Source organism: Micropterus dolomieu, linkage group LG05, assembly GCF_021292245.1.
Source record: "Micropterus dolomieu isolate WLL.071019.BEF.003 ecotype Adirondacks linkage group LG05, ASM2129224v1, whole genome shotgun sequence".
NCBI lineage: Eukaryota > Metazoa > Chordata > Actinopteri > Centrarchiformes > Centrarchidae > Micropterus > Micropterus dolomieu.
In genome coordinates, this window is record NC_060154.1 from 28,667,420 (window position 1) to 28,681,034 (window position 13,615).

The 13,615-nt window shown below is 40.3% G+C and overlaps 2 protein-coding genes across 3 annotated transcripts; one reads left to right on the forward strand and one right to left on the reverse strand.

Annotated features, from left to right (window-relative positions):
- Positions 1-13: 13 nt before the first annotated feature.
- Positions 14-1,660, forward strand: LOC123971169 (protein SPO16 homolog). 2 transcript variants are annotated; one of them, XM_046049842.1, is made up of 5 exons: positions 14-213; positions 429-522; positions 844-985; positions 1,159-1,237; positions 1,328-1,660. In XM_046049842.1, exons 1-5 carry the CDS (start codon positions 148-150, stop codon positions 1,433-1,435), a joined length of 489 nt encoding a protein of 162 aa, XP_045905798.1. In that variant the 5' UTR covers positions 14-147; the 3' UTR covers positions 1,436-1,660. The 2 variants fall into 2 exon arrangements, with proteins under 2 accessions (XP_045905798.1, XP_045905797.1); XM_046049841.1 differs by having other exon boundaries at positions 26-213; positions 814-985.
- LOC123971167 (glomulin-like) lies at positions 1,515-9,939 on the reverse strand. Its single transcript, XM_046049839.1, has 18 exons — positions 9,898-9,939; positions 9,465-9,590; positions 8,282-8,392; positions 7,157-7,265; positions 6,691-6,940; positions 4,813-4,903; positions 4,556-4,722; positions 4,379-4,432; positions 4,257-4,287; positions 4,074-4,163; positions 3,661-3,702; positions 3,492-3,565; positions 3,132-3,216; positions 2,867-2,976; positions 2,328-2,391; positions 2,101-2,236; positions 1,893-1,987; positions 1,515-1,798 (listed from the first exon to the last, which is right to left on the reverse strand). Exons 1-18 carry the CDS (start codon positions 9,937-9,939, stop codon positions 1,703-1,705), a joined length of 1,773 nt encoding a protein of 590 aa, XP_045905795.1. The 3' UTR covers positions 1,515-1,702.
- Positions 9,940-13,615: the final 3,676 nt, after the last annotated feature.

Here is a 13,615-nt window from a genome sequence, read left to right on the forward strand (position 1 = left end):
TGGTGGCTGCCTGTTAATTGATGCTCGTGCGTCTCGTGCGAATGCCCCGTGGGGACAACACTGGTCCAACGCGCCAAAAAATTATCATTTTGGGGGTCTCATTATCACAACTACACAATTAATCTGCCCTTCGGCGAGCAGTAGGTAATGGCAACACACCAAGGAACGACTCCTCAGTGGAAAACAACGATTATAGTCAGCACGTCACTGCAGGTAAGTTAAGGGTTGAGTTTGGTTTCGATTGGCGGTTAAGTTACCTAAATCAAGTTGCTAGCTATCTAGCTAAACCAATTCCACAAGCAAAAAACGCAAAATGTATGCGAAGATAAACGTAAATTGGGCAAAATATTACTCTGACTAAAACACTTTGCTTGCCTTTTAAGTGTATCTTGCTTACGTTCATTTATAATCTTTGTTTATTTTCCCAGAACCATGGTACAGACAGGATGCTCAGCGCGCGACAGCACCGAATCCGATTTTCAGACAGCGTTGAGCCCGGGTCCTTTATTTTCCCCCTGTCAGGTATATCTGCTTTATATAATAACCTTTAACACCAGCCACATAAAGCCCTCTGGACAAGTAGTTATCCAATACACCTGCGGCACATGTTTGAACCCAGAATGCAACATTAACTTTGCACAAACAAAGGGCTCCTACTTTTGATAGGCTGTCACTGGATCATTAACTGGACTTGACATCACAGATCATGTTCTTTGTAAGCCTATCTGCAATGGGTTGTAAGCTGACAGTAAACAAACAATGCCATTTTGTGTTGAATTTAATAAGGGTGACATCAATAACTTACTTGCCTAGGTATTGCCTTTCTGTTGGTTGACCCTCAAGACCTCTCGGTGCGTTTTGAGGAATCTGGACTCATTGAGAAGATAAAGACGTTTGTGCAAGTGCACCGCAACAGTTTTATTCTTCTACACGCCCCCTTTAATGGCAAAGAGGACTTGGAAATCATGTCCGTGATTCAACACAGGTAGATAGGGTTACCCCCTTGTTCTGCCTGGCTGGCACTAATGTAGCAAGGACTGACATCAGCATTGCAATTTTAAGATTTATATTTGTGTAGCCATACTTGATGATGATAATAATAACAATTAGGCAATGTAGTAATAATGCAATAACTGAGGGAGCATTTTTCTCTTTTAGATTCTTTGGCAGCAATCTCAGGATCCTGCCTGTGCGAAACAATGACGAGATTGTCAAAGGAATGTTGACAATTGCCAAGGTAAAGATAAAGGCAGTGCACAAAAGTTATTTGGTCATTCTAGATAATAAATTACACATGCATGTTGTTCCTTCCCTCATTTGTTTGCAGGCCACCAGTAAGCCCCATGTAGATAGTATCCGTGACCGGATGTCTTTGGCTCGGGCTCGCATCGTTGAAAGCAGTCCTGTGTGGGAGATGCTAAGAGACTTTCTTTGAAGCTCAACAGGTGATCCAGCATTTTCAGTTTTATTTGATGCTAACCAGTACAAGCCTTGGTGAATATACAAAAGCAAAGGTGAAATATGTGTTTCAGTATGTTAGCACAGTTTATTCTGTTTTTACATTGTTTGCAATAACTTTTGCAAAATTCACATTTATCCAATGCATGTCTTATTAATCGGTCAAATAAAAACTAAAATAAAACTGTTTGTAGAAATATAAGCCATTGGTCTGAAGTGACACTTGAGCACAAGCGGGCTTGGTTTAGTTTGGGATCTTCAGCTTTTCCTGTGTGATCTCTTCAATACGGACGATAATACTCTCCATCAGGTCAAATGTCACCAAAGCACTCTGCAACACCTGAGACACATGAGAACAGTCAGCTTGTTCCTACGTACCATAGGAGGCCAAAATCAAAATGATAATTAATAGGAAAAAAAGTCTGTTTCTGTACCTGGTGCTGGACCTCTGGGGACATATTGGACATTTCCTCATGTTTCACTGTTATGCTTTTGACTAATCTGGCAGATCTAGCAGCATCTCTACCTTCTGTGGGAGGAAAATAGAGAGAGTTCACAGTGTGAAAGCAGACTTTTGTACCACCATTTGTGCAAGGTTATTTCAATGTCATTTTGTTACATAGATTAGCAGCTGTTGCCTACCTTTTGCTTTAAGCTTTTGATCCTCCCTCAGTGCCTTCAGCTCAGCTGAATAATATGCTCTTGATATGCTGATACACACACGCAGTAATTGTAGGTATTCGTCTTTGATCCTGCACATCTCTTCCCACACACCTGTCTGAAGGACGGAGGGGTAAATGATCAGCCTTCTACATTAACCAGGCTAACTGGCAGAAGAGCAGCGAATGTGTTGAATTAGACTGACTTACAGTGCTCTTGAGCTCTTTATCTCTGATAAGGAGATAGCGTAGGAGATTCAGACTCTCCATTATCCTGCACAAACAAAGACAGGTCATCGCTTAATGGTTCAGTGTGGACGAAGTGTCCCACTTCTGACGTTTCTTCTCACAATTTGAAATTGATTGCGTCACATATTTTTACATCTAAATCTACATTAATTTAGCTCAGTATGTCATGAAATGTAGTCTTCATTTTAGTGGCAGATAGATCGATAGACTCTTAACATACCAAAACACACCAGAGATACATAGCTAGAGCATTTCTTGTATACAATATAAATGTGGTTTGTGAGTAAGCCAAACAAAAGCTCCTGTGTGCAGCATTTGATAAACTTCTGACTGTCCACAATGTCACTAAGGGACTTCTCAGGCTGACGAAACATCTGTGGTGCTTTGGGAAATATTAAATGTATGTTATGTGTAGTTAATGGATTATGCCTAGTGTAGACTTAAAAGTTAAGAAATGAGCAGCTTAGTCTGTGCATGAAACCGTTGTTTATGTTCCTTACCTGTCCATACTGTTAAGCAAATCTGTCTCAACACCTTGTGGCAAATATAACACCAGTCCCAGCAGCAAGAGGAACTCCTCTCCCAGGAACCATTTGTTGGCATTACCCGGCTGGAGGAGAGTTAACAACATTAGACACCTTCAAATCAAATCACCAGATCAAGTAGCACCAGAGCCATCAAAAGTAAGGTCAAATAAGAAGGCAGGATCTTCTCAATTCTTATGACATAGTTATGTATGCACAAATCTGTCATATTTTATCTCACCCCTATTGAAAATTCTACTTGATTCTTGATGTTCTTCACTATATAACTCTCTACTCCTGCATGGTTGCTGGTTTTTAACATGCACCTGCAACAGAAATATGACTTTTGTTAATAAACTTCAGATCAGTAGGCTACAAGATAAGATGTAGCTGCAGACAATACTAAAATAAAACAGCAAAGAAAAATAATTGGGTGGAATACAACAGCTGTTTAAACTAGGAAGAATGGGTTCAAAATATGAAACGTAGATAACCTATATACAAAATGATGTAGTAGATACTAAATACATTTGACAGTGGAAGATTTTTTAAGGAACCACATGCATATAAAGCACAAATACAGTACTCATGATTCTCTCACCTGAAGAACTTGTGCTTTGCTTCAGCATCTAATTTATTGATGAAGAGCTGGAAAACCTGCAGTCCTGACTTTCTCTGGGGAAGCAGCGATCACACAAAAAAGAAAGTTCAACAAATTCATGTGTTTCACAGTATCGCGCATGTAAAACACATTCCTCATGTGTACTCACCAAATGCTGCATCGGGCAGTCAGTAAGAATTTGCTGCAGGTTCTGTGAATTTCAGCGCACCACAAGTCACTAATTGGCCAAAAGCACTAAGATAGTTCACTGATTTTAATCAACTACATCTGGAGATCACTGTGCTGGCAATAATAATTGTATTCGTAGAATTACCAGTAGAGATTCATTGCTTTAATTTTGATTTAAAATGATTATTATATTTTTGTTTTTATATTTTAGCCTAATCCTACACCCAAACTCATCACCTCAAAGTAATTCAGATATTAAGCGATTCAGTGGTACTGACGAACACCCTGCCAGACCGCTGCAAGTAAACTGCTCGTTTTGTGATAGGTGACAGTAAAATTCTTAATGCAGCTTTTACGACTGTAAAACTCAGCCTGATGACATGCTCGTCTTACCTGTGGCACGCTGTAGAAGCCCTTCAGTTCCAGTAGACTCACTGGAAGGCTGTTGTCCTGCACGTTCTCCAAGCTTTTTGCATACAGTGCCTGAGTAAAAATAAAACGATGCCCAATAAATATGACGTTTTCTGCTTTCATTATTTCCCCCCATCATGTTTCTGCATGTTGATGTGGCCTTACCAGTCCTTTGAGCAAGTGCGATTCCTTTTTGCTGTCAAATAAACAAGATTATAGATCACCCTAAGAAATCAATAATTTTTAATCAACAGTTATATTCAGTTCATAATATATTGACTGCGTACCTACTGAGTAGCTGATTGATGTATTCCATGTTGCACTGAAGAACAAATACAGGACTGGAAGAGCAGGAAAACGGTACGATGTCAAAACAGGACAGTAAAATTAAGCACTTTCTGTTCTGTATGTCGGTGAATGTGCATCATCACTCTGACCAGATTTACGGATTTTCATCATTTCACCTGAATACTGCTGGAAAGCTGTCTATGCTCATGAGCTGGACAAACAGCAGGTAAGCCAGACAAGCTCTTGACTCCTTTGACTGACTGTTGTCCGTCTGGGTGCTTTTCTTCAGAGAGCTGAAGAACAGCAGCTCTGGGAGAGACTGTTTGATTGCAGGTAGTGTGACCTGTAGGGTTAGTGAAGCACAGTGACGTTGTTAAAGGAACGAAATCCCACTGCAACATCACTGTTCGACTGCAAGAAAACTTGCTCCTACCATTATCTCTGTTGCAAAGAGCCACAGTGTGGATTTTCTGTGTCGGTTCAGGTCAGCCTCGAGCAAAGGCTCTCTCAAGCTCCTCATGCAGCTGCAGGTAATCACAACTGAGCCTTTTACAACAGTTTTTTCATTAGTGCTATACCTCCAGGTATAGTGCCGAGGAAACTAGTGCCAAAGTGTTAAACACATCATACATCAATTCTTTGTTGTCAACTGCATGAATTACAGTTTTTCTCAGTCGCTTTGGTACAATTTTTAGATCATCAGTGAAATTCTCAAATCCTTTTGGTCAACCTCTACATCATCTAGTCACTTTTTATGTAAGTCTGTAGCCCAACAGACAGAAATGTCAGCTTAAGAGCAATGAAATGGTAAAATAAATTACAGTACAAACAGTCAAGGTGCAAATGTGCCCCAAATACATATGTGTCACTTTGTTCTGTTGAAATTATATAAAATATGCTGGATGCCTTGTGCGTCACTTTGTGTTGAAAAGTGGTGGGGACATAGGGGCTCAGATTAGGAGTGTGAAGAGACACTTAGCTCACAAGACATCACGATACGCGATATTAGTTACTTAAGTTATTTTTTTGGACAATGCATTACATTTCAATTTTTCATTTAGCTGACGCTTTTATCCAAAGCTACTCACAATTACTAAGTACGTCAGAGGTCACACGCTTCTGGAGCAACTAGGGGTTAAGTATCTTGTGTCTCACAGTGGATTCGAACCCGGGTCTTACACCAAAGTCTCTCACACCAAAGGCATGTGTCTTATCCACTGTTCCATCACCACCCCAATGCACGTTTATTTCTTCTATATGTTAATTGCATTGCATGTTTTATCATTTGCAAATAAACCTTTCTAAAAGCATTTTCATTTGTTATTTAACTGCCAGCTGTATTTCAGAACTTGTCCCCAGCGTAAATGACACCTATGTGCATTTTCAATCATTTTCATCCAAGTCTTAGCTATAGTTTACATCAGAGAATACACTGTTTGACAACATGGTTAAGTACTTTCACTATCTTGTTTAGCAGCAATGACACAAGGACTTTTCGTACTGACATGTTCATTGGCACAAATATTTGAAAGATAAACTAAGGATTTTGAGCAGGTTATAGGCTTATGCAGGCAATCCATTGTGTGATGCTGTTTGAACAAATTGCTTTTGTAATAGCAGAAAATAGTTTCTTCCTACATTTATTATTTTATACACGTTCTATTATTACTATTATTGTTCATATATATTGTGTCTATCCTTAACCTTTGTTAATTATTATATTCAATATAATAGTCTGTCCACATAGGGTTAGGTCAGAGCTGTGAAAGTGTTTTCCTTTCTTGCCATTCCTCTTCTCTCCTTGAATGTTCATTTAAGGCTGGGAGAGCATCTCTGTTCCCTAAAACATAGAAATCTAGACTTTGTCAGTGATTATGCATCCCTTTGCTCTGGGCCAGATGTTTGAAGCTGCCTTATGCAGCAGGTCTCTGGTCCAGGTGATTTTCTTTGTAGTACATCTCTGTCATTCTCTTTTTCTAATAAATTCTTTAAAGACAACAGTTTGTTGTAACTCAGTTATTTGCTCAATGCCTCACCAGCAATACAGTTTCCACGACAGTTTTGAGAAATGCACTTAACTGTTTTTCAAATGTTAAAGATGATCTGATAAATGTACTGAAGCGACTGAGATAAACTGTAACACTTTGGAAACATCTGAATATTTTGAATAACATTTGAATATTTTTTTAGCTTTTCTTTACTTCAGCTGGGGAAAAAACTACTCTAAAACATGGGTAATAATGACCCTAGTTTAAACAATAATAATGAAAAAGTACATTGAAAAATTACAATAAGACAGACAGAAACCTACAACTTGAGAAGCTCAGTCTTCAGCTCCTCATGCTCAGAAGTGGTGCCATAGTTTCCATTTTTCCTCTTCACCTCCTCTATAAATGGCTTTGTAAACGCAGCCAAGGCGCTGCAGCAGCGACACAGGCCGTGCTCATCAGCCTCCTCCTGCTGCTGGGTGTATGGTACAGGCAGCCGGGTCAACTGCTCCTGCAGGGCGCACAGAGCCAAGCCCACACAGGCTGCCTTTCTCTCCTCCAGCTGAAGCAGCACTTGTCAGGACACATTTTGTACAGCAGGGGGAGCCAAACACCATGATTTTCTTTTTAACTGTATTTGCATGATTTACAGTAAAGCATCCATAAATACATCTAGCAATAGTAAGCATTATAATGGATTAACTCTATTCATATATTATGCAAGAATTACAGATGTCATAGAGAGTGATGACTTTCTCTCCGGAGGTTGAAGATGTATGAGTAGGTTACCTTTTTGAAGATGTGGAAGAAGTGCTAAGATGGTCTCAGAAATGGCACCTGGATCGATGTCTTCAATTAGTGCAAGCAAGCTATGCATGAGTTCATTTGGGCTGCAGGTCTAGACAACAGAACAGATATTAACCCAATGTATAGGCGTGTCTATTTATTAACACTGCTCAAAAAAATTAAGGGAACAGTTAAATCACACATTAGAACTCGATAAACGAAATAGTTAAAAGTTCAAAATCTTCACTGTACATTGTATGATTAATTGGGAACAAAATGACGTAGCAATGGTTAATGGAAACCAAAACTCATCAACCAATTGAGGGCTGGACTAAAACTTGATGATCCAACTTGCGTGACTTTCATCACTAATAATGTGACTCAGTAGTGTGTATGCACTCCCGACAACATATGGACATGAGACGGCAGATGGTGTCCTGGGGGATGTCCTCCCAGACCTGGATCAGGGCATCAGTGAGTTCCTGGACAGTCTGTGGTACGAGTTGGTGGCGTCGGATGCACCGATACAAAACGACCTAGAAGTTCTAAATTGGATTCAGGACTGCGGAAGGCGAGGGCCAGTCAGTGGCATCAATGCCTTCATTATCCAGGAACTGCATACACACTCTGGCCACATGAGGCCGGGTATTGTCCTGCACCAGGAGGAACCCAGGGCCCACTGCACCAGCATATGGTCTGACAAAGGAGCAGATACTGGTTCTGCTGTTGGTTTGATGCCCTTCTACAGCCCTGTCCAGCTCTACTAGTCTAATGCTCTGTCTCCTAGTATCTCCTCCATGCTGTTGAGACTGTGAGTCCGTCTCCTCCATCCTGGAGGAACCTGTGCAACCTGAACGGTCTGCAGGTACCGTGTCATGCTACCAGTAGTGACAAGGACACTAGCAAAACACAAAACTAGACAACAGTCAGTCCAGAAAGATAAGGAGAGAGCAGTTGTCTGTGGCCACCACCAGTAAAACCAAACAAGTGACACTGATTCACAATTGTCTATGCTTCCTAACTAGACAGATTCATATCCCTGAAGTTTAACTGACTTGATGTTATACTATGATCAATAAGTGTTCCCTTAATTTGTTTGAGCAGTGTAGATGAACCGTTTGGATTTACCCTGGTCAGATGTGTCATGGCGGCCTGGCAGTGATCAAGATTCTTCTCTCTTCGAAGTATTTCATTTACAAGAGGTGCCATGAGAACACAACCCATAGACTTCACAATCCCCTAAGTGCAAGAGAAAAAAATTATTATTATCAGTAACAAGAAAAACAGAGACCCTGTTGCTAAACTTTTGCCGGGCCCTTTCTTTCCATTTGCACGTATTGCTATATAAACAGTTGCATGCAACAACAACTGCAGTTTCACACTTGCCTCACATCCGAATAGAATACCAACTGTGGCTTAAAGTGTGATCTAAGTGACTTATATGTTGTAGGAGTCACTAATTAGAATTTGATCAATTATTACTGAACACTGCCTATTTTGTCTCTACATTTTAAGAGGCTCTAATGACATACTGAAAATTAAAGTTCAAGCCACACTGAACTGTAAAAGATTCTCATATACTACATCATGGACATGACCGCAGTTTTTATTAGCATTATAAACACCTGGCAAATGGCTCTGGCTTTAAAAAGCTGAGATGATCAAAATATTCAATACCTTTTGAACTGAATTGAACTACAAATGCACGATGATAGAAATTGTTTTGCTCTACACTGCCTGTATCTCCCTCCATGTCTTAAGTTTTATTCCCATGTTCAAAGCCAGGGTTTTCCTCATTTGATCAATCATCAATCAATCATTGGAAGCCCCGAGAGATTGTTCTGGCCTCAGAGAGTGGAAGGAGGAGGAAATGACACATGCTTCTAAAAGTATGGTACACACAACTGCGTGAAGCTGGCGAGATGGGACTACCAAGGGCACTTAGAGGAGTGCCTTATTGAAGAGGGTTATCAGTGGAGCGAGAAATCTGACTGAATATCTGCTCCCCCCCAACCCACACACCTCCAGGTCAAGAGGCTGGCAGGCACAGAGCAGTGGCTGCATGTTAATGTTCAGCACAGTTGTGTAGCATGAAAGTGGCTGCCGCTGTTCGCTTCAGTGGCGACGTGGCTGTTGTTGCTCAGGAGGATGCCCTGTGACTGTGTATGTGCTTTTACTGCTGTATGACAGATTAACACTGTCAATCCGCTGTCACTTCATACCGGTGTGGCGTGACTACTAGTAGTGAGGGTAGAGGGATAGAGCAGATCTGTCTCTGTCAGTTGTGCTGGTGGTGGTGCAGGGGAAATACCTGGTTTTTCTCATCTTGTAGGAATTTCAGTAGTTGTGCGCTGTCACCCTCAGCGAGACAGGCGCATCCCAAATTCTTGAACTTCTGGTAGTCCTCTGGCTTCAGGTCGTCTTCTGGAGTATCTCGCTAAATACAGGACGGAGGCAAAACACCTGTTAGTTATCACCAGATATTTAAACCATGAGAAACAAGTTTTTTTCTCCTGAAATATTTTATTTTTAATTTTGATAGGTGAAGATGATGGCATGATACAAGGCTGACCGAGCCACCAGTGTGCCAGTTCTTCCTCACTTTGACGCCAGCAACTAATTTATCATATCAGGTGTAAGGTCCCCTCACTTGACGGTCGTACGTCACTGCATCATTATGACAGGTGATAATGAGTGTGGTTGCCTCAGCTAAATTGTATTACAGTGATAAAATATTGACTTACCCATGTCTGGATTATTTCATTCACCTGATCTTCATTCATCATCAGTTTCTCCTCAGCCCTCACAGGCAATCCTAATATATGTCTTTATTTTGAACGCAACACAACTGAGGCTGTGGCGGCTAAAAGAACCAGTGTTGGCACCAGTATCAAAATGACCGAATGAAGCTCCAGGTTGTCTCGAGGGAGCGAGAGATTCAGTCTGTAGGGGACTCAGACATAAACCTCTTATCTCCCTTTGTGCATGACTTGTAATAGGATTAAACCAGAGCACTTCTGTGTGAGCACAGAAAATGTGGAACCGTCCAGAAGGATCCAGTCGAATAACACTTTCAGTTCTGTTATATGAATACTGCAGAGCTGGTCACACTTTGGAAGGACACCAAATATATTACACAAGGGACCCTTCTGTAAATAGTTTTATATTCCAGTGAGTAAGTAACTGAATGTGTTTGTTCTTATCTAGCACGGTCTGTTACCCACCCACACATCCACTCACTGAAGTATTTGCCTAATTTCCTGCCCTGTAGGTGGGGATATGCCGCTACATACAGTCTGTGATCAAAATAGCAATTCATATGCATTTTCATATGGCTGAATAATCTGATCTTATCATTTCAGCCGAGAGCCCTTTCACTATTGCTGCTTCCCCCTAAACGATTACTGTGGAATGCAGCTGTCTTACCTTGTTATTATCTCCCTTTTTAATAAAGGAACATAGCAATGTTTTTTTTTATGTTTTAGCACAAATCAAGACTGTTAGCCATTGTTCAAAGCATGCTGAGGTGTTATAGATTGTTATATATTGTTGTATTGTGTTTTCTCTATGGTGTTTAAATCATATTGTATAGACTTGAACGTGACAATTATGTCTGCTTTTGTTATTGTGTGGAGAGGTGTTAGTTGAACTGTATGGTAGTTTGAGGCTGTAGTTTGTGGTTTGGCCATTAATACACCATTTATATCAATAAGGGTAGAAAGATGCAGCACAATTCGTCAGCATCAAAAAGTACTGCCTCCTAAATGACAATAAATTTGAATTTTTATATCAGCTTTGGTTTTAGACCGCACATTTATACCTAATACACTCGACAAATTAATCCACCTGTGATACATGCTGGCTGCTCCAGACTTCTCTATATAATTAAATGGAAGAGCCTGTTATACAGGGAAGCACAAGGATTAAAAATGCCTTTCCATGATTGCTTAATGACAACATATTGCTCCTCTGTGCAAACACAAAGGCTTCAAAGCCTCGGATCATCTTTTCCCCCCGGCGTTGGCGTGTGTGTGTGTTATATAATAGAAGTACAATCACTGACTTCCTGCCCCAGCTTCAGCAAGGGAGCACCTCGAGTCCTGATTTTAGATGAATAGGGAGAGAAGCATGTTTGAACAGTCGGATTTAGCCGACATCTGCCGCTCAGGTTTGCTCTCTGTATTGGTGTGTGATGAAAGCCTTAGACAAAAGCCACAAAGCAAACACAGTACAGACTGCTGCTCACTCCATGTTTGTCACTGATTTTGTCATTCGTAATTGCTGGCTGATGAGGTTTTGTTTTGACAGTGGTCCCAGGGTGCAGGAAATACAAAAGTAAATAATATCTAGGATCAGTATGTGTTCATGATACTGCTTATGTCTTCCTATGCTTCCAATTGCTGACGTAAAACAATTGTTTAAATCAAATTAAAATACAAATGATGTATAATTCAATTTTGTTCATTGAACTGAGAATGCGCTGTCTGCTGAGGAAGACATTGGAAAGCTCCTGATTAAAATAAAAAAACTGTTTCCAAGTATAAGAATGAACTTCTGCTCAAATTTTCAAATATTTTTTTATTTTGAAAGCAGCCATATGTAGATGGGACCCTCAGTTTTGATTTAGGGGAGAGCCAGTTTTTACTTGAGGCATGACTGTAATGTCTTCAACGTTTTCAAAATTGGACCTTCCAAAAAAGTTGCCCCCAATGAGGGGTAAGTTGAGCCACATCGGGGTCAATGTCATTTCGTCGTGCCAACTCAAATGCCAGTTCACAACATTTCATTGCACCTAGATCTTGAACCAGCTAGATTTTTGAAATGTCTCCTAGTTGTTTCATGTGAATGGCGCAGTGGAAAAGACCCGGGTGTATTTCCCACCACAGCAACGGCCAATGTGGCCTTGGGCAAGACACTTAACCCCTAGTTGCTCCAGAGGCATGCGACCTCTGACATATATAGCAATTGTAAGTCACTTTGGATAAAAGCGTCAGCTTAATGTGTGAATGAATGAGTATCACTTTAAAGTCATCCTGTTGATCTTCATGTCCCATGCCACCTGACGGATGGACTTCCCATTCTGTACCTCTCCCACTACCTAATCCACAAGAGGAGTTGAAGCCCTGTGTGTCTTCAGTTTAGAGAAGCATGGAATGATGGCTTCTGGTCTAAAATTAATTTTGGTGATTAAATGAAGAATGCAATGTAGAGTTACAGTAAAATAGTTTGCTCAACTTCCCTGAGGTCATCTGGCTCTAACTACCCCATCCCTGCCAATTTAACATGCTAACATTACGCTAACAGTACAGTCTCATACTGTAACTTCCTAAAGCACTAGCACATGTGTGAGATTTTGTCAGACTTGTCTGTAATTGCTTAGACGCAACAATCATAACTCCTTGAATATAACAGACCTCTCTCTCCATCAGTGTGCATAAAATGGATCTTGAAAAATGTGTGATCACGTGACCAGTTTTGTCTGTGGTTGCCAAGAAACAAAGGGTAGCTAAACTTCCCCACAGGCTCAAATTAACCCGTTCTCCCATACATCTGAACGATGGTTTGTGGTCTAAAATGATATTCTATTTTTTTATAGTCATGACTACAAAATACTGAAAACATGCCAGAAAAAAACACTTGTTAAGCTTCAGAGTTAAATTTTTCAGTACAAAGTATCCCAGTGCCTTGATGAGTGAGTAAAAGCAGTGATCCCTTTCTAACTCAGGAGGGCACTGTTTGCTTGGAGGGCTATATCTGTGACTGCAGAATGAAAGGATGGATTCAGCACCTCATTGTTACATAGGCAGTGGTGAAAGTGTTCAGATATTATACGGAAGTAAAAATAGAAATACCACAATGTAAACATACACCATTATAAGTAAAAGTCCTGCATTGATCATTCTTCTTTATCAGCAAAATATACTCACGGCTCCTGGTGGCTTCTAATCTCAAGTATTTCTACAACATTGATATTCAGTAAATAAGCCCAAGCTCTAAAGCTGAAAAAACATTTAAAGGTATTATTTATTTACTGCTTCAACAGAACTATGTGGGTGCATTTTGATCAAGTTTGATTAACATTGACCTGGTTCACTGTCATCAGATTCTGATTCAAGTGTTACTAAATCCTGACTGGTGCAGATAAAGATCTGCAGAATCTCCTTTTTCCAGATAAGCTCCCAGCTAAATGTAGTGTAGTGGTCAACGTAAGACAGCATAAAATTCTACTACTGCATGTATAACATGGAGGAAATTAATTACTTTGAAATGTGCATTATTTGTCTTTGTTGTATACAGACTTTTGGCTTGGCTTAAATGATTTGTCAGAACCTTCTCTTGGATTTGGTTTGATAATTAAATGACGTACAGCAGTGGCTAATGGCGTACCATGTGGCCACTGCAACCTGTATCATTGTGTCAGTGTGAAATCACACTATCACACACAATCTGCAGCTTTACACT